Source organism: Carassius carassius, chromosome 12 (genome assembly GCF_963082965.1).
Source record: "Carassius carassius chromosome 12, fCarCar2.1, whole genome shotgun sequence".
In the NCBI taxonomy this organism is placed as follows: domain Eukaryota; kingdom Metazoa; phylum Chordata; class Actinopteri; order Cypriniformes; family Cyprinidae; genus Carassius; species Carassius carassius.
The window spans coordinates 19,985,404-20,010,601 of NC_081766.1; the positions used below are offsets into that span (position 1 = coordinate 19,985,404).

At 36.0% G+C, this 25,198-nt stretch overlaps 1 protein-coding gene across 1 annotated transcript in view; it reads left to right on the plus strand.

Annotated features, from left to right (window-relative positions):
• LOC132155070 (dihydropyrimidine dehydrogenase [NADP(+)]) overlaps positions 1 to 11,026 on the plus strand; it is a 189,051-nt gene extending 178,025 nt beyond the window's left edge. The window contains exons 21-23 of the mRNA XM_059563847.1: positions 8,658 to 8,816; positions 9,992 to 10,132; positions 10,529 to 11,026. Of these exons, the coding sequence (XP_059419830.1) occupies positions 8,658 to 8,816; positions 9,992 to 10,132; positions 10,529 to 10,693 (465 nt within the window). The 3' untranslated portion in view covers positions 10,694 to 11,026. The remainder of the gene's footprint in view (positions 1 to 8,657; positions 8,817 to 9,991; positions 10,133 to 10,528) is intronic.
• Positions 11,027 to 25,198: the final 14,172 nt, after the last annotated feature.

Below are 25,198 nucleotides of genomic sequence, written 5' to 3' on the forward strand. Positions count from 1 at the left end.
TGAAATGGTCTTCCAACAGTCTTGAAGGAGTTCCCAGAGAGATGCTTAGCACTTGTTGGCCCTTTTGCCTTCTGTCTGCGGTCCAGCTCACCCCTAAACCATCTCGATTGGGTTCAGGTCCGGTGACTGTGCAGGCCAGGTCATCTGGCGCAGCACCCCATCACTCTCCTTCTTGGTCAAATAGCCCTTGATGCCTTCAGTGTGACTCTACATTTTTCATAGTCATGAAAATAAAGAAAACTTTTTGAATGAGAAGGTGTGTCCAAAATTTTGGTCTGTACTCAGTGTTGGGGAGTAACTAGTTACATGTAACGGCGTTACGTAATTTAATTACAAAATTATTGTAACTGTAATTAGTTACAGTTACTAAGAAAAAATGAGTAATTAAATTACAGTTACTTATGAAATTTTTTACGATTACAAAGGGGATTACATTTGAATATTTACACACATCCACATACAGATTTAACTGATTTATTTCCCAAATTGCATTGAGACATACCGCCCTAATAATTTCCGGGATGCGGAAATACAGTCTGGTTCGTAGAATCCAGTCATAAAAACGAAATGCCTAACGCGGATGGAATATGCCACATTTTGGATGACTAAATCAAAAGTAGGTCAGTACACTTGAATCAAAACATGACATCGACTAGTGTCTGTGAATATAAAGGCCCAAAAATGCAATATATGACTTGCACATTCTGCGTGTTGGAAATCACGCGCGCTCTCCGCGCCTCCGCAAAACGGTTTGGATTAGACTCAGAGTAATCAATGCGAGAGAGAGAGAGAGAGAGAGAGAGAGAGAGAGACAGAGAGACGGAGAGAGAGAGAGAGAGAGAGAGACAGAGAGAGAGAGAGAGACAGAGTGAGAGAGAGAGAGAGAGAGAGAGAGAGAGAGAGAGAGAGAGAGAGAGAGAGAGAGAGAGAGAGAGAGAGAGAGAGAGAGAGAGAGAGAGAGAGAGAGAGAGAGAGAGAGAGTGGACAGCTGGAGCAGAGAAGCAGAACTACTGTTCAGGGTTTCAGGTCAGTTTAATCTGTAAAGATGCTTTTTTGTCTTTGTTTTTTAATTTATTTAATCAAGCAGCAGCACGTTGCTCATCAGTCATCACTCAAAATACTATATAAAGGACATCATTATTATCTGTTGTAATGTTACAGTAGTAACTTAGCTGAAAAAAAATCAGATTTTTTTTATAGGTTTAGGGGGAGCTACGACAGTCAACAACACAACCCTTACGAAAATTAACATTTTAATATTTAACTATAAACCCAGGGAAAATGGTTACTATTGTTTAACTGTGGTAACCAAAAATGTAAAATTATTTTACAAATGTATTTATTTAAAAATAAATACAAATCCATTTGCAAAAAAAAAAAAACAAGGTTATTTTACTTTTATATAGGCTAATAAGAGCATGGTAAATTTTTGTAAGGGAAAAACATGACTCATGTACAGTATTAGGATTTTTCTATAAAGATATTGTAGTATTGTAGAGTATTGTATTGTAAAGTATAGTTTTGTTCAATCTTGAGTATTAAAGTCATGAGAGAGATGGATATCAGGGCAAAATAAAAAGACTGAAGAGAAAAATGGAAGTGAAGGTGCAGTTCAGGAGAGAACTTTTAATTATTTAGCATGTCCTCAAATTAAAGATTTAAACCTTTTTTATGTCAGGTCCATACAAAAAAATAGTTTTGTCCATGAATTTGTTTGTGTGAGTTTGAATTTTCCAGTATGAATTTTTTTCCCAGTCCGCCCCTCCTGTAAATTAATGGCAAAGACATGGTTTCATTTACTACACATAGGCCTACTGAAGCTCGCAGTGTTTTCAACCTCTGCCATCTCAATATAGGAGTACACGAACACATAAATATAATTTCTAGAACTGCTCTGTCACTTCATGTGCATTTTACTTATTTTGAGAAAACTATCATCATATACAGAGACAGCAGTTAAAAAAAAACACCAATGTTTCAGGAGTTTATTACACAGAATACGTCACATGCTTATTAGATATCTGTATTTAAGTTGATGTATATGCTTTTATTTATTATTCTTTAATTTTCACAAATTTAGAAAGTAATCAAAAGTACTCAAAAGTAATTAGTTACATTACTTTATAAAAGTAATTGAAAAAGTTACACTACTATTACATTTTAAACAGGGTAACTTGTAATCTGTAACCTATTACATTTCCAAAGTAACCTTCCCAACACTGTCTGTACTGTATATGCCTACATGTCATAATGGATAGTCATCGTATGTATCAGAATTAGGCTATCTATTTGCTCGCACACGAGCAGCTCTGTTTCATCTCGGAGACGCGGTCTGTCTTTGCGCTTGCCAAATTCCGCTGTGTAAATAGCAAATCTGTAATGGCACGAGCGCAACTGGCTCTTAAAGGGAATGGAAGATGAGAATCTGATTGGTTTATTGCACGTTACGCCCAAAACACCCATTACTCATTAAGAGAATAGGGACAACCCATTTAGAACATGTGCCCTGGCGTGCCAACCGTTTTTCCTTCATTAAAATAGCAAAAGTGGATTTGGACACGCCCTGAGTGCACCTGCACTGTGCGCTTTACACTTTGTGTTTAGATCGTTCAAATAGGTCATAACTGTCACACTGAGAACACGCGATCATGCGTACATTTGCAAGGTTTGTGAAATTAAATGTACTTTAGTCATTCAAAGATTTGTTTAAATTACATAAATGTGTATTTTTGTTAATGCTGAAGGCAAACGAGAAAGTATTATAGTATTTGGCTTTGTATTACTAAAAGCAATCGTTATAATACTTTCTGTATATATTAATTCCTTTGTTTAACCATTCTCTTTGATTATTAGTCAGACTTCTATCTGTATTTAGACAGAACTGTTAACAACGACAGCGATCAAGAGGGAGAGAGTGAGCTTTGGGCGCTCAGGCGCTGCCGCTCTCAGTGCCATCAAAATAAAAGTCCCACCTCGAACACATCTACCAAACATATCGTCTGATGCCGATATTTTAAAAATGCCAAATATCGGCCGATATAACGGCCTTGGTGATATATCGGTCAACCACTAGATATAACACCAACGTGTCAGAAAAAAAATTATTGATTTACGCAAATGGAAAATGTGTCTGCATTGTGTGTGTGCCTGTGTGTGTGCAATATAACAATATGAAGTCACCATTATTGTACGGTGTGTTTCTGTGCTTTTTATAATCCAAATCATGCTGATCACACAAGTTCAAGTTTCAGATGGTGTTTAAGAGTTTCTACCTGGTGAATTCTAGGAACTCTGTAGTCCTTAAGCAGCTCACAAAAAAACAGCATGCAAAGCAGGTCCCAATGCGCACACACACACACACACACATGCGTTTGAATGTTTGCTGCTGTTCAGAAATGGAGTGAGACCATTGGCAAAAGGTTTCCTTTATCTTTGCACCCTGATGAGAGGAGACATAGAAAGAGATGTTTGGTCTTGGCTAATAAAGTCTTTATTTCTCCGCCAAACAAGAGCAAAATCACTGCCTTGAGCCAATTAAAGTACAGAGATCAATGCCCACTATGATACCAGCACTGAGCTCCTTACATTAACATTAGCTTGGGGAATTAATGTTTTGTTATTTTATTCTGTATTATTTAGTGCCGTTACATTAGAGGGTCCTGTAAATTGAAAATGTACTACTGGACATAATAAGCCCAACTTTAACTAGTGAACTTTATGATTATAAGCTATAGTATTTGGTGTTTAAAAAAATAGTTGTGAATTTCATAAGAGATTTTTACCCTCGTCACCTGTAGAGTTAACCCTGTAAAGCATAATGAGTCAGAAAAATCTGCTTTTTTCTTTTTCTTTTAAATGGTACAGTTTACTGAACCTTCAGATAAAATATTGAAAATAAAATACTACAAAAATGTGTTATATTCGATACATCAGGCTTTTATGTCTCATATACAGGTGCTGGTCATATAATTAGAATATCATCAAAAAGTTTATTTATTTCACTAATTCCATTCCACGTTTATTTCTTTTAATTTTGATGATTATAACTGACAACGAAGGAAAATCCCAAATTCAGTATCTCAGACAATCCAAAGGAAGGATTTTTAGAAATCTTGGTCAACTGAAAAGTATGAACATGAAAAGTATGAGCATGTACAGCACTCAATACTTAGTTGGGGCTCCTTTTGCCTGAATTACTGCAGCAATGGGGCGTGGCATGGAATCGATCAGTCTGTGGCACTGCTCAGGTGTTATGAGAGCCCAAGTTGCTCTGATAGTGGCCTTCAGCTCTTCTCCATTGTTGGGTCTGGCATATCACATCTTCCTCTTCACAATACCCCACAGATTTTCTATGGGGTTAAGGTCAGGCGAGTTTGCTGGCAAATTAAGAGCAGGGATACCATGGTCCTTAAACCATGCACTGGTAGCTTTGGCGCTGTGTGCATGTGCCAATTCCTGCAGCCAATTCCAGCGGCAAGTGAGGTCTGTTTAGCTCTTAAAGTGCTATTAATGGCCATTACAAAGCAAAGATAAAGAATAACGCTTCTCTCATTGAATCCCTCGGCGATGGGCGCAATGCTACAGAACATAGGAGGCCAGGCTTCCATTCTAATTCTCGTATAATTTAAATCACTCAGCCCACACTGACATAATGTGCGCTCCTTACTCCACTGCGCTCTTGATTTACAATTCAGACGGGAGATGGGAGAACTGACAAGCCCTGTGTTTTGGAAAGCTCTTCATCTAATTAGCAGAGGCTTTCTGGTTGCCCCGGACATGAGATTTGGCAGTGCGTGTAGCTCCTCTCATTAAAACAGCACTCCTCGTGGAGTGGACGTGCAAAAAAAAAGCCTCCCTCTCAAAGAAAATGGAAAGATTCCTTTTCCACCAACATGTGGATAACTGTTATTTAGCACGCTCGCTTTTATATGCAAGTAAAAATGGCATTTTCTTTTTCTTTCAATGTTTCTTTGTAAAAAAAGAACATTCTTTGTGTAAACTCCCATTATATTTTTCTTTTCCATTGTTAAGTATATTGCTTTGTAGAACGTCCTTTGAATCCTTTGAATGATCTTAGAGCGAATTAGCATAAAGCAGATACGCCATGGCTCGTCGCTAAACAGAAAACAGAGAGAAGAAGAGCTCATCTAATAGGGCTGAATGGGGTCGCTGTAAATCGGGCAGACTGCAGTTTGTGTATATGGAAGACATGAAGTTATAATAGGCATCTGGGATTTCCGCCCATTGCCATTTAAGCACACACACTTACTCACAAGGCTGCCGGAGGCAAAATGGTGGTCAATTGCTTTGTGTGTGGTTTTGGTGAGATTTGAGAAAGAGATGGAAGCCAGTGAGGTGTGATCAAGTGTTTTGTGAGGGATGTGTATTAAAATGGATGTTTGTCTTGCGGAAAATTTGGAACAGCAGATTTGCTCATGTTTTTAAGCAAACAAGAAAATAGAAATTGAGTATTTTCTTTATATTCATCAAAGAAATTGTTCAAAGCTGAATGGAAACAAGAAAATAGAAATTGAGTATTTTCTTTATATTCATCAAAGAAATTGTTCAAAGCTGAATGGACAACATCTGTTGCATGTTGATTAGAATACAAAAAAAACTGACTTGGTTTGTAAAAGCAAATAAAAAATATTTTATAATTATACATTGTACATTTATTCTTATTTAGCCAACAACCAACCATTATTAATAGACTATTAAACATTAACCGCTAAGCTTCAGATTTTCTCAGTCTTTCTTAACAGAAAGCAGCGGTTTATGTGTTATAGCACCCTCATACATGCATAAGTAATTTTTCTGTTTATGATAAAGGCATCTATTTAGCTCATTAGTTGTTTAATATTTTGTAAAAAAAAAAATAAAAAATGAAAATATTTTATTAATATAAGCTGTAAGCTGAAATTAATCATTTTAAAAACTATTTATGAAGTGAATTTAGGCATCACATTTTTGTAGTAATATATATATATATATATATATATATATATATATATATATATACACACACACACACACACACACACACACACACACACACACACATACATAAAACATGCCATGACATGCCTGATTATATTTGTCAGTAAATGGCCACTGTTATGATTTGCTAATGTCACTTCATAGAGAAATGTGTTAACACGTGTCAAAAACATGCACGTGAAAGTATTTTTGAAAAACATTATTAATATCAAACTGTAATTTACAGCCAAAGCATTATGAAATTGTTTGCGATTCAGCTGCTGTGATATCCAATACAGTTGGCTGCTTCAACTTAACAAAATTGGTGTCAAAACCTTGTAAACATTGATTTCTCATGTCATGACTCCTTTAAAGGTGCTCTAAGTGATGTCACACATTTTTTAGGCCAAAACATTTTTTGTCACATCCAGCAAACATCTCCTCACTATCCGCTAGCTGCTTGTCCCCTTAACACACTGTAAAAAAACGGGGTCTCTCTAGACTCTACAGGCTCCACAAACAACAAGAAAAACAAACTGGGCTCACCCGCACCACAAAACATAACAAACTGTTCCAGCCAATATCCAACAATAAAAGATTTGGGGGTGGGGATTGGGGGGTTAGTGCACGGATGAGGAGGAGGGAGGGTCTAGCTAGCCTCTAGACCCATCGCTTAGAGCACCTTTAAATTATTAGTGTTTTTATAAGATTAATTTTAAAAGACTTTAAGAAGGTAAACTGCAAGTAAAAAAATAGCAAAATAGCGATATATGCATGCCCCATTGATTAGCCAGTATCAGCTGATCTGTTACATCAGTATATTGTGCTTTTGATGCACATATTTCATATGTGGCCTAGTGGTTAGTGCTAGGTGTTGAGCTGTGGTGTTCATTCAAGTTCATATTCAGCTTGTATTTGTGATTCTCCCATAATTTCCTGTCTTCTCTTGACAGTTACTTTCAGAAAATTTGGGGAAAAAACTAAAATAATATATAATTTATATCTTACGCCACACCCTTAGGCTGTTTATTTCAATAGAAAGCTGTCAGCACGTTAAAAATAAAGTAGTGTTCAAAGTTGCCATGTAATCAAGGTTTCACAAGCTAGCCAGTCATCTCTGTTTATTTTGACTGATGCACTGTTAATGACATATCTCTGTCTAGCCTGTGTGTTTTTGTTTGTGAGAACAGGTCCATGTGTGTAGTCAGTGTGTGTACGTTTATCTCCCCAGCCTCCGATGGGCTCCTCAGACTGTCTGCTGCAGGCCTGGAGCGCTTGATTCATTAGACTGTCAGCCTGTGTCTGAGAGAATAATGCTTTTATGCAGGATTAGAACAGGGCCACCAGTGTTAGCTCTACAGGGAAATAAATACATGGAGGATGCGCCACCCCTAAGCTAGCCATTAGTCCTGCAGTCAACAGTGCCACCCTAGACTAGTTTCTCTGATTCCTCTGATACATCCTGCTTTACCAAAGGCCTCTGATCTCTTTTGGGCTGCTACTTTCCAAAAAATAAAAATGTGAGAAGTTTGACACAGGCAGCTAATAACGGAGTCCTTTCCTGTCGTGTTTTGATTCTTTTTGCTTTGTAACGGAGACACTTCCATCTGGCCATGGTGGAAATGAAGGGTTACAGGCGGTTGTGGATGACAGCTTTGAGGAGATTGTGTGACTGGGAAAATGCTAGACCAATTTAAATGTCCTATCATTGGGACAAATGGATTTTAGGCAGGCGCTGTAAGGAATACTTGTTGCCGGAAAGGTGGTATAGGGTGTTGTTAAAATGCTTGAATAACCGAAGCATTCTTTTGGAGAGGGGTCATGAAGAGAGATGCAGAACGAATCGGTCATTAAGATTGTTTCAAATTATAAATATGATAATTAGCCTCCAAAAAAAAACTCCAAAAAGAAAACTGAAAATATCAGTTATTGGAAGCGGTGCCCATCAGCGACCCATAAGTCCAACTCCCTCAAATTACCATTCATTACCATTTTAGTGTCAAACCATTAGTTTGACCAGCTAATCCTTGCAATTACTGGTAGTATTGTACGATTTCCTAACAATTCATTGCAGATTCTCTTTATGGATCCATTAAAAGGATGGCTAATTTTGTGGCGAACTTGATTTCTCGCCAATGGAGCTAGCGTTTTCTGTCGAATGGCCTTTGGAGAGTGAAGGCTCTTTTATGGCCACCTCTCAGACTCGGTGCATTGGTATGAGAGTGTGACTGTGAATATGAATCACCTCTTTAGCCCTGCTGCTCTGGAGGGTCAGGCATGTGTGCGAGACTCTGAGGCGAAGACAGCACTACAACCACTTTTGTTCTAAATGGATGTGGGAAGTGATAGCAAGGATGTTTTAGCACACTTTCCATTAGATTGGTGTAAAAAGCTAAGGTTGATTTAAATAGCGGATATGAATTCACATGACGTCCATACCTGACATGCTTTCTCAATCCTGTCTTGGTATCATTTTTAAATAACTTTCATTAAAAAAGTCATTAACTCATATAATAATGGGAACAGATCAGTATTTGTGTACATTCATAAACAAATATAGAAATGAATAATTCAAAGTTTCAAACTACCTGAAAGTACACAAGCAACTCTTCAGTCAAATCTTTTAAGACATTGTTTGAATAAATTAAACTTTTTTTGCGTGTCATCTTTCTTTCCTAAAGAGTCTGCCTAGCTTTGGACCGTATTTAAAGACTAAGACTGAAGTCCTGGCGAGGTACAAGAAGAGTCTTAAAGATGCAATGGGCAATGTGATCACAGACACCAGTGATTCTAGAGTTCCCCAAAGAAACATCCCCAAAATACCCATCCCTAATGTTAAAGTAAGTAATATCTTCAAGTATCATCTCACCTTTTATTATAGGAGGCATTACATATTTCTAGTGATATTAGGGCTGTCAGTCAATTACAGATTTAATTCAAATGACGTACATGATATGCTGATGAGTCATATTAATCTCTCTCTCTCTCCCTCTGTCTCTTTCTGTATAAATATAAATGTTTGGGGTAATGTAAAGTTATTTTTATAAAAATGATTAATACTTTTATTTAGCGAGGAAGCATCATATTGATCAAAAGTGAAGGTAAAGGCATTTATGTTACAAAATATTTACATTTTCCAAAAAAAAGAACTATTCATCAAAAAGTCATCATAAAAGTTAAAGCTTATCCACAAACATATTAGGTAGCACAACTGTTTTCAACATTGACAATAATAAGAAATGAAAGTCATATTAAAATGATTTCTATGTGACACTTAAGTGGAGACCGGAGTAATGGCTGCTGAAAACTCTGCTTTGCTATCATAGGAAGAATTTTTAAATTTTAAATAAAAAAGTATTGTTTTAAATTGAAACAATGTTTCAATTAGTTTGCACTAGATTTTTGTAGCCTTGGTGAGCATAGGAGACTTTCCTTCAAAAACATCTTACCGAACCAAAAGTTTTGAACGGTAGTGCACATATATTAATTAACTTATTTGATTATTTTTAGCAAGTTATTATATGTACACATACAGGTGGTTGCTGTATCCCGCTGATTTTTTTCAGTATCTAACACCATGAATGTTGAAGTAATTCAATGTTCAACTTAATTGTGTCCTTTTTTTAATCACATGCCTTTCTTAATAAATCATTATTTATCAACACATTGATTTGACAGTGTAATACATACAGACACATACACAACCATACAGAAATTCACATACACGTCCTCAGCAGCTTGTCCTCATGTAATCTGAGGCTGTCTTGTGGCACATGCAGTTTTCCTGCTCATAACATTAAAAGGCTTTATTCCTTGAGGTGATTACGCTGTAAAGGATCTCTAGTAGGAAATGGAGATCACAAACTACCAGTCAGACATCAAAACCACTCCGCTCCTTCCAGCGCTGATTTAATTTAGCTAACTTAAGAACGGAAAGCTGCCTTTCAAACTGTTTCTTTGAGACGCCACGGCTGTTTTTATTGCCGTTTAATCCCTGCCTCTCCTCTCTGCAAAGGATGTGATTGCCAGAGCGCTGAAGCATATTGGTTCCTACCAGGAGCTGGACAACACGGAGCAAGTGCAGGCCCTCATCGATCCAGAGATGTGTGTTAACTGTGGCAAATGCTACATGACCTGCAACGACTCAGGCTACCAGGTACAGATGCACACATTAGATAATTACACGATGCAGTGTTATTTCCGGGAAAGCAATTATGACTGGATTTCGTTTGTTAAAATACGGGAAGCTAGAAAAAGTTTTTATACGTTTTTATACTCGATTATAGAGTTTATTCACCGCCATTGGCCTTGCATTATTGAAAACATAAAGGGACAATCGAAGAGTCTGAAATTAATAAGGCTGATGCGCGACGAAGGAGGCCAGCTATTTACCTTAAAGAACGATATTGTTGTGCTGGCTGCTGTCATTGTTGTTGCTTTTTTCCATCCATGAAAAGCTCTCCCAGGAGTGGGGAAATCCTCCTATTGTGAGTCAATAATTGCTCTAATGTAATAGCTTCCCCCCCCCCCCCCCCTTCGTCTTCTTTTGCAGGCTATTAAGTTTGACCCTGAGACCCATCTTCCTGTAATCATGGACAGCTGCACCGGCTGCACTCTCTGCCTGAGCGTGTGCCCCATCATCGACTGCATCAAAATGGTTACCAGGACAACTCCGTACGTGCCCAAGAGGGGCCTGCCTGTTAATCCTGTTTGCTAAAGCACACCGTCACACCACCTGACCGGAGAGAATGAAAACCAAGGAGCGACGTCTCATTCAAAGCATCGATTCCACTTATCATTGCTGTGTGAAAAATTACCTTTATTATGAAAACGAATAATTAGCCAGCAGAAATAATTGCCTTATATTCCCAAGCCAGTTATGCTAGAATAATTGTGCTGGCAAAAAAGTGTTGCTTTATTTCTAAACAACGCAGTTATTTTTTGTTCCTTTTCCCTTTCGGGATTGATTGAGAAAGATGGTGATGTGCTGTTATTTTCTCTGGTATAAATGAATAGCATTAAATAAAATAATAAAGCATGATTATTATTAACTTGCAGTATTGGAAGTCTCATTTTCATTCTTATTTTGAAACTCGGGAAAATTAATTATGTGACTGGTAAGTGTGATTAACAATAATGAAGAACATAAGCATAATTATTTATAAAGCAGATTTGCTTTGTTTAATGTTTGTTAGTAATTAAATCACAGGACATATTTAGTAATAAATATCAAGTATGAGGTATAATAAAAAAATTTCAAGTATGTGCCATAATTAATTTGATTAAAATATCACAAGTCTAACAGAGAGTTAGAATAGTTTCATTTGCAGAATGTTTAGGCTTCTTGAAGAGCGGCTTTAGGTTTAGACACAGACACAGAACAAATTGTTCTAATGGTGCTTAGAACGGTTCTTCTAATGTCCCAATTGATTTGTTTGGCTAAACAGATCATTCACTGGGGCTGATACAAACACAAGTCTTAAAGGTTTATTCTGAGTCTTTGTTGTGCTAATATGATCTTCCTATAATTGTAACATCTGCGAACAAACATCCGATTGGGAGCAGTGGACAAGACAGTAGACGGAGTTAATTAAAATGCTATCGTTTTCATCTCCGAAATGCAGACCGCTCGTTCTCTGAGTGGTTTGTGTTTGAAATGCAGGAAAATGCCGCTTTTGAAAAACAGCAGCCAGATATGTCAGGGTTATTTCATCATTTATTATAACCGCACAATAACAAGGGATTACAAAGAAAACAGGGCTGCAATAAATCTAAAGTTTGCACTGGAGCTCCAATAATTTGGCTGCGACTTAACTTGCTTTGTTAAAATGTTTGCCTTTGAAAAATTAGCAATCATGCCAAGCATGATGAGAAGGTTCAGCAAATATACTGAAGTCCCTTAAGCATCCTCATTATTAGATGCCTTTACTACACTTCAACAGCATTACAGACACTTTTCAATAACTGTAAAGTTTTTTTTTTTTTAATTCACTACTCTTGCTTTTCATTACATTTTTTTTTTAATATTACTCTTAATATTATTATATCAGGACAAAATCATATTCCCATATGCACAGCATCAGCTCAATAATCGGTATATAAATTGTTATAGTTATTACAGTAAGTCGTGCTCTGAAGCTGAATCCTCCCTAGCAGCATCTCTTCACCCAGCTGTCATTCATACATCATATGTGTATCAGCCTACTTCCTCCGTATGATTGCAGTTGAGAAATTATGTGTTTGGACCCTGGCCAGGCATGCCAGGTTAAATTATTCATAAATGTTAATAAGACAAACGAGAACACACCCTCTTTTCCTCATCCTGCTCCCCTTCCTAAGTACCATATTAGAAAAATAATATTGACCTTTCCGTTGTAACGCCCACATGTGACAATCGGTTAGCTGCCACTCTATCATAATGCCCATGTCTTTTCGAAAAGAGTACAGAGACAGGCTCTTCCTCTCTGGTATATATAGAACCGCATGAGCATGATGTACTCTTGAGAACAAGCAAAAACCTATACATGTCTATTAAAAAAAGCAAATATGTGATCATGTCGTGTCATAATTCTTCAAATATACACAGGGCTTTTTAATAGCACTCAAGAGTTTCATTAAAGAGATAACTCACCCAGAAATGTTGTCATCATTTACTTAACATCAGTTCATTCCAAACTTGTATGATTTTCTTTCTTTTGTGGAACACGCACAGATTATTCATTTATTTATTTACTGAAAAATTTGGGGAACGTGACTTCTATTGTATGTTCCACAGAAGAAAGACGGATCATACAGGTTTAAAACAAAAGTGTGAGTAAATGAGTCTTATTTTAGTATGTATATACTACTATAATACTTATTAATATCGAAATTATAATAGCAGTTTTCAGATTTTCTGCTCAAATACTCCTTTGTTCTTTATGTTATCAACAATGAATGTCCTGATTTCCTTTTTAACATATTTTACATAAAACATTGTAACATTCCTCAAAGTGTGATTTCTCCATATAAACATTAATATTCGTATAAACCCTTGCTACCCTGCACAACTAGGCCTAGAAATTCAAGTCGAAATTTCATGAGCTAACCAGTAGAGGGTACCATTCAACTCAGCAAGCCCACACCATCTTACCATTAAACCCGGTGAACCAACTAAAGTGTATTTATGTTCACTATATTGTTCTGAGGGCATCCTTCGAGCTCTGCTCCTGTATAAACGTATTGCTAACTTTTCACTAGCTTTGATTTCACTGGAATTAACCTGTTTTCTTCCTATTCTCATGATGGCCCTGTTGTACGGGTATGACCTGTCCCTTGACAAATCTAATTTCACTATCCTCAACTGCTTTTACCTGCAAAGTTGTAGACGTGAATGTGACAATAATCATTAAAGCTATTAGCATGGGGCGAGTGGAAGCTACTGGTGAGTGCTGTATAGACTCATGACCTCTGACCTGGGTTAATTGGCATTGACAGGAGGCCGGCAGAAAGCCTTTCATTTCTCTCCACTATGAAAGACTGAAGAGGTGAGAGAGACAACAGCACCAAGCCACAGCCACCAATGATTAGGAACTTCACTGCCAGGCTGAAATGTGTATAGTAGAAAAAATTAATTGGGTCACTGGGTATTTACTTCGTTTTTTCAATGTGATTATTGTCTGTATTGTCTTGTTTTTCATTAGCAGTTGCTTATTCATACAACTGCAATATGCAACTTAATAAAACGTCTATTTTAAATTAGTTTATCACATGTAAAATTTGATTTGTGGGGAAGGTGTATTTTGGGGGGAGGGGTTAAATGGGGGAGTGCATCAATGTTATTTTAGTATTATTCATAAATTTAATATAATATTATAATATTATGCATTTATTTATAATTAAATATAATGATTAAATAAAATGTGTATATATTTTAAATGAGCTTTTATTTTTGTATTTTAAGATTAAAATATGTATTTAAAAAATAAATTACTTTTAGATTTATAGATATAGATTTTAGTTTTGGTTTTTAGTAATTTTTGTACTTCAACTGCTATGACAACATTACTCATTAAAGGGATGTAACGATTCACTTAACTAATGATTCGATTCACGATTTTGACTTCATGATTCGATTTTCTCATGTTTTTTTTTTTTTTTTTTTTATAAATGAGATTGAAGATATTAAATTAAATTCAAAGGTGTCGTTCTATTAGGCTATTGCTGCAAGATTCTTTGTGAAAGTGAAATATATAACAAAACTAAATTTAAGTTTTAAAACAAACCCCAAATCAAACAATTTACACAAATAAAATAAATCTCTTAATATGAACAAACTAAGGCTTGGTCTGTGCTCTTTCAATTTAAAATTAGAGGCAACCACTGGATTTGAATCATGAGCCAAACAAAGATGAGGCATATATGCAGTATGATTAGTTTTTAATCTAAATTAGACAGTACAATTTCAAAATTTGAACAAAAAACAGAATTGTCTGACTTAAGTTTTGTGAATTTATACTACATAAAATATCTGAACGAAATGGCAGACAAGCTGAATGAGACGCAGATTCACTCTCTGACAGCAGGTGGCACTTATGAACAGCAATGATACAGTGTTGCCTGGGTTACCGCTGTAAACAAAGCAGAGCTGCTATGAAATATGCATTGTTCAGAGGCAAAATAAAAATAAAATACCACATAAACTTCTCTAAAGATAGTCAGTTCCACCTTCTCGATTTTTGAGCGGCTTGCAGTTAATCGTTGCATACCTACTAATTTTGATTTAAGTAATTTTATTTAAATTTCCAAAACCTATTTTTAATTTTAAAGGAAAAAACAACACTTGGAAAATGATGACAAAATTTTCTTTTTTGGGTGAACTATCCCTTTAAGTCTAAAAGGAATATATATATATATATATATATTAGCTCATTATGAATGTGATATTCATTTGAAAGCAGGTGATGGACATTTACCGCTAATCACAGAACCCGGCTTTACTAACGAGACACGCATGACAATCGCATGCGATTAATCGTGCAGCCCTAATATATATTTTATATACAATAAACAACCTTTTTATAAACAACAGTACCAATGATTAGGTGGTTCTCTGCAAGCTCGGGATGCATTTAGCAGAAAAAAATTAAATAAAAGCAATCCTTGGGTATTTACATTTCTTTTTCACTTAATTATTTTCTGAATTGTCGTTTTTAATAAGCTGTTTATTACTCATAAAACTCCAATATGTAACTTAATAAAAAAGTTTTTTTTTTTCAAACGAGTTTGATAAATGTACATTTTGAATTGTTTGTGTAGATTTGAATACCTATCAATTCTCGCAGTGGGGAAGGTGTATTTTTCATTCATTTTTTATTTTTTAAATTAGAAAACAGTACACGACACGCACACAGCTGTACGAGCACAAAAAAAAATCCTGTTCAGGATGCAACAATGGTCCTTGTCAATGTTTTCAATACTATGGCTCCCTCCCAGTCATAAAGATATAAACTCTTGTTTGCTGCTTTAATTCAATTAAACTGGTGGAGGTAGGATATCTGTGGAACACTGTCCATTGCTAACCTCATTTTGTCAGCCATTACGCCAGAGCTCGGTCCTGGCCTGCTCTACCCACAAATGCACCTTCCTGCCAAGTCTTGGCACATCCTTACAGCTTCACAGCCTCCACAAAAGCCACTGTGAGCCTGACTCCATACCTTCAGACCTTGTTTTCCTTCCATGGGGTAAGGACTGCACTGCAGGTCATACCATCAGCTAAAATTTCTGATGAAAACCACTATAGCTGCAGCTAGGGGTATGCGATATTACGATTTTTGATTATGGACGATTAAAATGTCTCCACGATCTGCTTTTAAAGAAATAAAAAGCGCCTCAGTCTCAATTTACTGTACAACACAACATACATTCACGTTAACTGTTAACTCAGCGGTAGAGTTACACGGGACACTGCACTTGTTCGCAGTCACAAAAATACATTATTTGCATGTGCTTTAAAGCCTTGCATGCAGTGGTAGTATATATATATAACTTAAGTATTGAAAGCAAAATACAAGTAAATTCAAAACAGAAAAGGATTCATATTAAACAATAAAAATTATAGACTGTGTTCAGTTTGAACTCTTTCTTCCATTTTGTATTATTGTTATACTTTGTTTCCAAAATCAATCTGCCATTTATTCCAGCTGCTGTAAGAAAAGGCTATAAAGGATCTATCACCTGCAGCATTCTAACGTGCAATATGCCTAGCATACTAGCCGGGACAACTTCTTTATGTTTACAGACATGACGTAATAATGCAGTGTCGTGCTCAAATTTCCAGCGAAAACCTTATGAAATACAGCTCTAAGTAACGAATATGCTTCAGGGAAATGTATTGGAGTAAAATTATAAATTTTAATTGGGAAATATAGGAAATATAGTGGCGTAAAAGTTGACACAAATTTCAAAACTTAAGTACAGATTCTCCAAAAAATACTTAATTACTGTAACTAAGTTAAACATTTTAGGGGTGTAACGATTCACTCATTTTCTCGATGCATCGATTACAAACCCTGACGATTCATATGCATCGATCTTGAAACATGATTTTTGAATCGTGAATCGCCAACGCTATCTCACGACCAATTCGTACGTATTTTACGAGGTGGCTTATTCGTACGAATTTGTACGACCTCACTCTTACGATTTTATACGATTTGTCTAAACCCCAGTGACGGTTAGGTTTAGGGGTGGGGTTAGGTGTAGGTCATTCGTACAAATTCATACGAATTGTGCAACTCGTAAAATACGTACGATTTGGCAAAAATTGTATGAATTTGTACGAGTGTGGTCATACGAATTCGTACGAATAAGCCACCTCGTGAAAAATGTACGAATTGTCGTGAGATCGGGTTGGAATCGCCAATCTCGGACAGTATTCGATTTGAAACCCTAAGAATCGAATAAATCACGATTTCCATATCGATTCAATGCTTTCAAAACATATACACATTAAATTACTACAAGCACGAATTAATGGAGACCTTAAACAGTGTTCGTGCCTCGCATCTATCCACTATTACCGCCCGACACTGTCACAAGATTGCGCTCGAGCTCTATTCATCTCTGACGCAGCTGATGTGTGATCTCTCCTAAGAACTCGTGGCAAGTAATACTGAAGTGAAGTAGCTTTACTTTTCTGTAGTTTGTCAATGGCTCTCTGGATCTTACTGACGGTGTGACCTGAGCAGTCGAAAGCTGCGTATTTATTGCATGGATGGAGCAGAAATGTAAGTTTCTAAATCATACGCACAGTTCCATTGAATGATAAATGTGTTTTAACAATGCTGATAAACCGAATGTATGAAGGAAACTGTTAAAATAACCACAGCATTAACAACGACCTTGAAATAAGAGTGCGATGTTTATCTGATAACCAGATGCATGAAAGTAGCGTTTGTTGTTTTATCAAACAGACAACAGGTGCGTTTTCCGTCAGAATCATCATTCGCCGAGGAAAAGTTAAATACCTATAGCATTTTATTTGGTGAAAGATAAAGATAAAGGTGAGATAAAGAAGTTTTCACATTGAAAGAGAAGTGATCTTGCTTTCATAGATGTGCCAGGCTTTATCTGCAGCTAAACTGAATAAAAGAACAATGAACTGATGAAACGTAAAAAAATAACACAATACATAATTACAATTTATGAATGATGTAGTGCTAAATGACATCATTTATTACAGTACAGAACCTATAATGTATATTTTAATGAAAATTTAAATAATAGCCAAATAATAAAACAATCATAAAAATGCCATCAGAAAAAAAAAATATTGATTACAAATGATTGATTAGTGTCGAGCAGTGTATTTGATTTCTTACAGCAAATTAAAAGTAAAAAAAAAATAATTCGTAAAAAAAAAAAAAAAAAATAATAATAATAATAATAATACATAGGCTACCTACATACATAAAATGATTGTATTTGACATTTCTGTCACTTCTGAAATGATAGCTACGCCCCGGTGTGACAAAATGTTAGCTTATACATAACACATTTAAAGCTCTTTTTTAAAATCTTTTTTAAGAATGCCATGACATGCCATAGCACCATTAAGCTAGCATCTAACAATGGACAAAAGGTATTTATTTATATCAAACCTATGGTTCTCTAACCATAAAGGCTGGTGTAATTTGCCCACAGACTGAGCATTTAAATAATCCTGTGAATGCACTTAAAGAATAAAGAATTGAAATTGTTATAATCGAATCGAATTTAATTGTGAATCGAATCAAATTGAATCGTTTTAAATTTGCTAAAATCGTTCTTGAATCGAATCAAAAACCTACGAATCGTGAATCGAATCGAAGCCTACCCAAAGATTCATAGCCCTAAAACATTTCATTCGCGTGCTGTTCTGGCATGTGCTTTTTTTTAGTGTGTACACCTGAACCATGCACACTAAAAAGCCTGTCAAACAGTGCTTGATTACTGGACTTTCTTTCGCCTCAGATTGTGCGAATATTGTCAAAAAAACAAGGTTCAAAAACAATCACAGTCGGTTGTTAAAGTGAAAGTAAACAGTTGAGAGAAAAATGGACGCATGCCAGTTTCCTGAAAAACAAAAACAACAACAAAAAAAAACTGCCAGTAAAGCCACCTCTCTGTCTCCTGTCTTGCCGGGCCGCCCGACTGACCACCAACGGACTGACCGACTGGGCTTAGTGCCTACTCCATAGGAGAACCATCTCCCTGCACAGAGCATGAATGAAAGCAGATGTTAAATGATGCTCCCATGACAAATACAAGATGGTAATGAGGGTGATTACTTTAAAAGGGGATAAAATGGTCTCTAAACTACACCCTATCAGCAGTGGCGAGCGAGCAAGCAGGCTTTCGTGCTCCTCTTTGAGCCCAGATTTCTGCAGATCAATTGGATTTTTGAGTTGGCCAAAGGAGATACGATCCAATGGCAATCCCTTCTCACCATCGATCTCTACTTTTACAATGGCTATGAAATAGCTTTTACAACATTGTCAAAATGAACCCGAAATGAGGGATAGGGAGAATCATCTGTTGATCAGGTTAAACTTGATTTTCTTTAGCATTCCATGTCGCGGGCGAGCTATAGCGCTAAAAGTTTATTGTCAAAAATAAGTAGGTCTTTAATTGAATCTGCATCGAGTCGTGGAGTTCTCTTCTTATTATTTGTTATCATAAAGCGTAAAGGAAAGCCTACACAGAGGAGAAATACAACAGGTTTTGTGTGATATATTAAAGCCCAATCTAGCGCACGACTTGCAGTTATTTTAACTTTCCCCTTCTTGAGAATCAGTGAGTCGAAATTAAGTTCAATTTTTCATCTCAAGCATTATTGAGGTGCAAACAATCCCAGTTCAATTTTCTAGCATTCAAGTCAATAACCCCCCTGCCTGTCCTTACCTCTACACTTTTGAAGCAGTTTTTACTATTTTTCTTTTGCCAAGCTGATTTTCAAGGCACTTGTACAATTCAAATCTGGTAAAACGTTGAAGAAAAAAACAGAACTGGGCATGTAATTCTCTTTGTGTGTTCATGTAAGGGTGATTCATTCATTCATTCATTTACTCATTAATTCAAATATTTTCGTCAAAATGTCAGAACAGAGGAGAACATTCTCTAATATCACACAAATACTTTCTGGACCGGACTAGCCAGCTGTTCAGTGTGTTTTCCCTGGATGGACTCTAGCATTCCCATGAACATGTGAACTGGACCACAACAATTCTTTATCATAAGTGATCTTAATCTTAATCATACTCTGATAGTATATTAATTAACCATTAACTCTATTGAAATTGTTACGGGCTAGAGTCTTAAATGACTGAAATAAAATTATGTTTAGATATTTGATTGTACTACACAAATGTGGTGTGCCTAATGCTCCAATTATAGGTCAAAATAGATGAAAATGTCAACACCGTTATTTAATGTATTATTTTATGACCATTTAAGTGTCATTCATTCAATGATGCAAAACTTTTACAAAAATACAGCTGTAATTTTACCAACCATTTTTCCAGTCTTCAGTGTCACATGATCCTTCAGAAATTATTCTTATATGCTGATTTGCTGAAACATTTCTTATTATAAAACGTTTAGGCTGCTTAATCAATATATATATATATATATATATATATCACAATACTTCTGCTGTTGACTGATTACAATAATACATTAATAATTGCAAACGTTTTTGAACTATTACAAGTTTTCTGAAGCAAATGAGCCATCATCTAATTAAATATGCGCTCATTTGTATACATTTCCAGAAGAGAAATTTGAACACTGGATAAAACCAGGTTCAAAACTTGTTTCATTTTGTTGACAAACTAGAGTCAAGGTTTTTTTTTTTTTTACAGAGATGTAAGAATCCATCCACCAGCCCAAAAAGCATAATCCCATGGCCTGGTCTAAGGTTTAATGCGTATTCTGTCTTTTACTTATGTAAATTTACTTGTGTACATTTTAGTTCAGCTCTGTGTACAATCCGACTTCAATTTCATGTGATCATTAAATTTAGACAATGTTTCTAATTAAAAATGGATCACAAAGGTCAATTATGTATCAATTTATTTATTTGATTGTTCCGTACTCACTATACTTTCAATTATCCGTTCACTGGGGACCCAATGTCTCTTAAGTCTCACACTAGCTTCACGTGGATCTGACCATCACAAAATAGCCAGTCTGATGTTAGTCAGAGGGTGTAGGTAGACAAATAACTGTCTTTGCCTACTACTTGCTTATGACAAAAAGCATAGTTCACTTAGTCCTTTCCCGTACAACTTGCCAAAATCAGCGATAGACAGAAATCAGAAGGTCTCCAATGATGTGCCTACTGCTCCAATCATTCATGAGCCTTCAAGTTTGACCTATCCTGGCCATAAATCTGTAGTAATAAAAGCCCACTCACAGTTTACTAGTCATAATGATTTCAGGAGTGTTCGGAATAAATCAAATATAACATTTTATTATTAGTCAGGTCAAATTGTATCATGCCAAATAATAAAACAATTAGAAGCCAATTTGCATTACCCTAAGGATAATGCAATTGCGAATCACATTGTAACCGCGTGGCAACCCAGCTCCTGCACATAGACACTGTAGCCATATGGGGAATGGCCAAGTGATCCATGCAGGATGCAAACAAATTTAACATAGTCACACATGTAACAGTTATCCTAATTTAAGACACATGGTCTAAAATGCATAGCAAAGCACTCAGGTGTTTTAGAGAATAAACTTAACTAGCCAATGTGCACATGTAGTAGCACAAACAACTATACAGTGTGCTCTATGGGTACAATGTGTTTAACACAATTACATTTTTTTTTAATATAAATAATAGTGTAGATACAGGCAGGGCCGGCCCTGACCAATTTGCTGCCCTAGGCAAGATTTTACCTGGCGCCCCATGCATGACAGCCCATTTCACCCAGTCATTGTGTTCATGATTTAGCATATATATATATATAAAGAACTGTTTCCAACACTCATAATAAATCATCATATTAGAATGATTTCTAAAGGATAATGTGATAGACCGGATGTCACATGTGACACTGAAGAATGGAGTAATGATGCTGAAAATTCAGCTTTGCATCACAGAAATAAATGATAATTTAAAGTATAATAAATTGAAAACAAATTATTTTAAATTGTTATAATATATCACAATATTACATTTTTTTCTGTATTTTTGATCAAATAAATGCAGGCTTGATGAGCAGAAGAAACTTCTTTCAAAAACATTAAAAATTGTAATGTTTCCAAACTTTTGGCCTGTACTGTATCCCCCCAAAACTGCACAACTGTAGAGTAAAACATTAAAAAAAAGTGATAATAAAAAATGCGTGTTAAAACTGACATGATTGTACAAAATCATAGTCTGGGGACTCAGAACTCAGAACAACTGCTAACATTAAGTTTAAGGTAAAAATAACTGCCATGAAATTATTAGTATCTTACTCCTATGCAATAAATTGTTCTTTCACTACATCTCTTTACCTCTGTCTTTATCCTCTTCTCTTCTTTTTGGCACTGTATCTATCGCAGACTATGCTCATTTATAATGTGTCATGTAAATTCGGCCTTCCGTCACAATCAGGAAACTTTCACCGTGTCTAGAACTGGCGCGAGCTGCCAGGCCCGTTTCTACGAGCTGTGTGTTAACAAAAGCAGTGCTGTCTACATTGGATGCGGATTGCGGCGTCGGGCACGCTACACAACAAATTACCAACAACTGATCGTGCGCGCGCTCTGTTTCTGACGCACTTCAAGCACTCGATGGGCGGGGGATGATTGAAGATTGAATTTTTTTTTTTGCTTTATTTGGTAGTATTTCGAATTAATGGTTTTTAAATAGTAGCCTATTATTAAAAAAAAAATGTAAAAAAAAAAAAAAAAAAATTCACTCCCCTATGGATGAGTGGCGCCCTTAGCATTTGCCTATACCGCCTATGCCGCGGGCCGGCCCTGGATACAGGAAGATACATAGTATACAGCATATGAAATACAGTCCACACTACGGGCTGATCTGACTACAGAATCAGAATTGAACTATTCTTAAAATAGTTTAAACTTACCCAAAGTTCAGAGTGACCTACAAAGGCACTACATGCTTCTATCTCTGTGGTATAATTCAGTGATCTGAATAGTGGAATTGAACATTGACAGCGGTGAGCTCTTGTCCACTGTGAATGCTCGGCAGCTTACAGCCATCCTCTTGAGTCATTAAAAATAAACACAAGAAGTCTATCATGTCATTTGCATATAGATAAAAGCCCATTTGATTTGGGAAATCACTATCTCATTCCGTGATTTAGAAGATTTTGCTTTAATCTCTGAATAAGTACCCAGTGCACATTTTCCTGCTTCTTATTTTTTATTTTTACAGCTCCATGTCAGTGTGGATAAAAAAGATGTTCAGGTTTCTGCTGAGCCCCTGAGCTAAGCTGTGAATCTCCTGTAGGTGACACCATGTTTTGTCCTCGCTGACAGAGCTGTTCTGGTATAAACAAACTGTGCTGCTGCCATGAACCGCTGACAAATGGGACATAATAGTTTGCCTTGCTGTGTAAACGGTACACTGTTATATGTACACAACAACATAACAGCTGCTTGGAAGTGTTAGTTCACACACACACACACACAAACACACACAGACAAAATTAAATTGTCAACTTTTTACTTACCTTCATTCCATTCTGAACCTTTGACTTTCTTCCATTGTTTTTTTTCCCCAATGCAATTGTAATAAATTAAAAAAAAATTTAAGGTGTATGCTCATCTACAAAACGTCTGGACTTTTGGACTGTAGGTTTCCTTCAAGGTTATTCTATCCTGAACTTCACAGCTTGAATATGTCCCAACACTACAAACCTTGGTCTAAAGAGTGAAATTGTCAAACCGACACATAATGGGAAGTGATTAAAGAAAAAAAAAAAAAAAAAACTAATAATATATGGAGATCGGTTGGAGATATATTTAATATATGGAGAACCATGGAGTCTGTTGACATTTGGGTCATAATTACGCTATGCTAATTAAATCTGCTGAGTATCAGAGAGCCGTTTAATAATTCAAACCCAGTGCAACCTCCAATACCAATGCCAATTTCCCAAAGTAAAGACAGTGGAATGATCATACTTGTCTCTCCTAAATATTTAATTCTCCTTGGGAAATCATTTTGACCTACAAAGACTAAGGAAGGGCAAGACAATGACACTAGTTCTGTACTTACAGTGGAGAAACTGCTCTGACCCAGATGTGGAAATGCGATCTGTCACAGTACAACTGAAGACTCAATTGTAATAACTGTTGAAAGAAAACATCAGTTGTCAACTCAAACAATGCTAGTAGTTTTTTGTGCCTTGTGGATCTCTGAACTGACCTGTATTGGGCTTACATCTTGTTCTCTGGCAGTCTTTTCTCAAAGCAGGGAGAAACGGCAGTTCTTTTCTCCAGGCATGAACAGTACTGAAGGCTACATGGTGAGTTACAGATGGCCTTGCAACAACACAATGAGCAGAGTGGGCTTGGATTGCTCAAGGGAGCTTTGACATCCAGAATATACACAACACAATAACAAGATCCCAAAGTTTTAGGAAAAAGCCTTAGCTTGGGAGCAGGCTGGTCAAGTTCAATTAGCACATTTAAAATTTGATTTTTTTATTATTCAGAAATGTAATTTAGCAAATGTTCAAATGCATTTTGGAGCAGAAGTAACTACATTGGTAGCCAACAATTTTAGCAGTCTTGCACTTTAACAAGTGGCTAATTATTTTTGCAAATAAAATATATAGTCTTCAGCCAATGTTTCAATGTTAAAAAGTCACTTTTTAATTTAGAAGGCTTTTAAACCAGTAAATGAAAGAAAATGACATAATATGGGGTGTATATTAGAGGCCGCTTCAGCACATAGCTTAATGCAAATAATAAATTAAACTCTAATCTGAATTAAAAATAAAATAGAAATAAAAAAAATCAAGAAATTATTTGAAGAAATAATGAGAAATAAAATAAATAATTGAACTGAGAATTGCAGTTCTTGAAACTTCTGGAATCACATAATGGATCATGTTTAATTTAATATATCAACATTCCCAGGTTCTGTTAATAATGTATGAAAACAGGCATTTTTGTCATAATTATAGCAAAAAATACCAGCAATTATTCACCCATAAAGACAGTTACTTTTCTATGTTCGGTTTCGTGTGCTATAAAATTTGATGGAAACTGCCTCATCACAGTGTACTGCATTGCAAAATCCAAAATATTCAGATTTTTATGATGCTAAGCACCCAATCCTTGAGACAACACAATGGCAAAAATATTGAATCTCCCTTAGGTTGAACTATAAGAATTGCACTGTACTCTTTAAAAGCTTTCTTTCTACATAAAAGATTGAATGCTTAACAAAAAAGAAGCACTCTCACAGAAAAACTCTAGCAGGGCACCTTTACTATGTTTATACCAGTTCACAAAAACTGTACAAGCTACAACTTAAGTACCTTGCATCTTAGCTGAAATTGGTGCCAGCTGATTGTCCTTTCACCACCAGAATTCTACACACAATCAGTCGCATGTTGAAAGGTTGAATACTGTAAGCACCTCTTCACCATTGTATTACATGCAACTAAACAGTGTCCAATCTGTTGCCCAAACACCCTGCTTTCTGAGAAAGATTATGGGGACATGA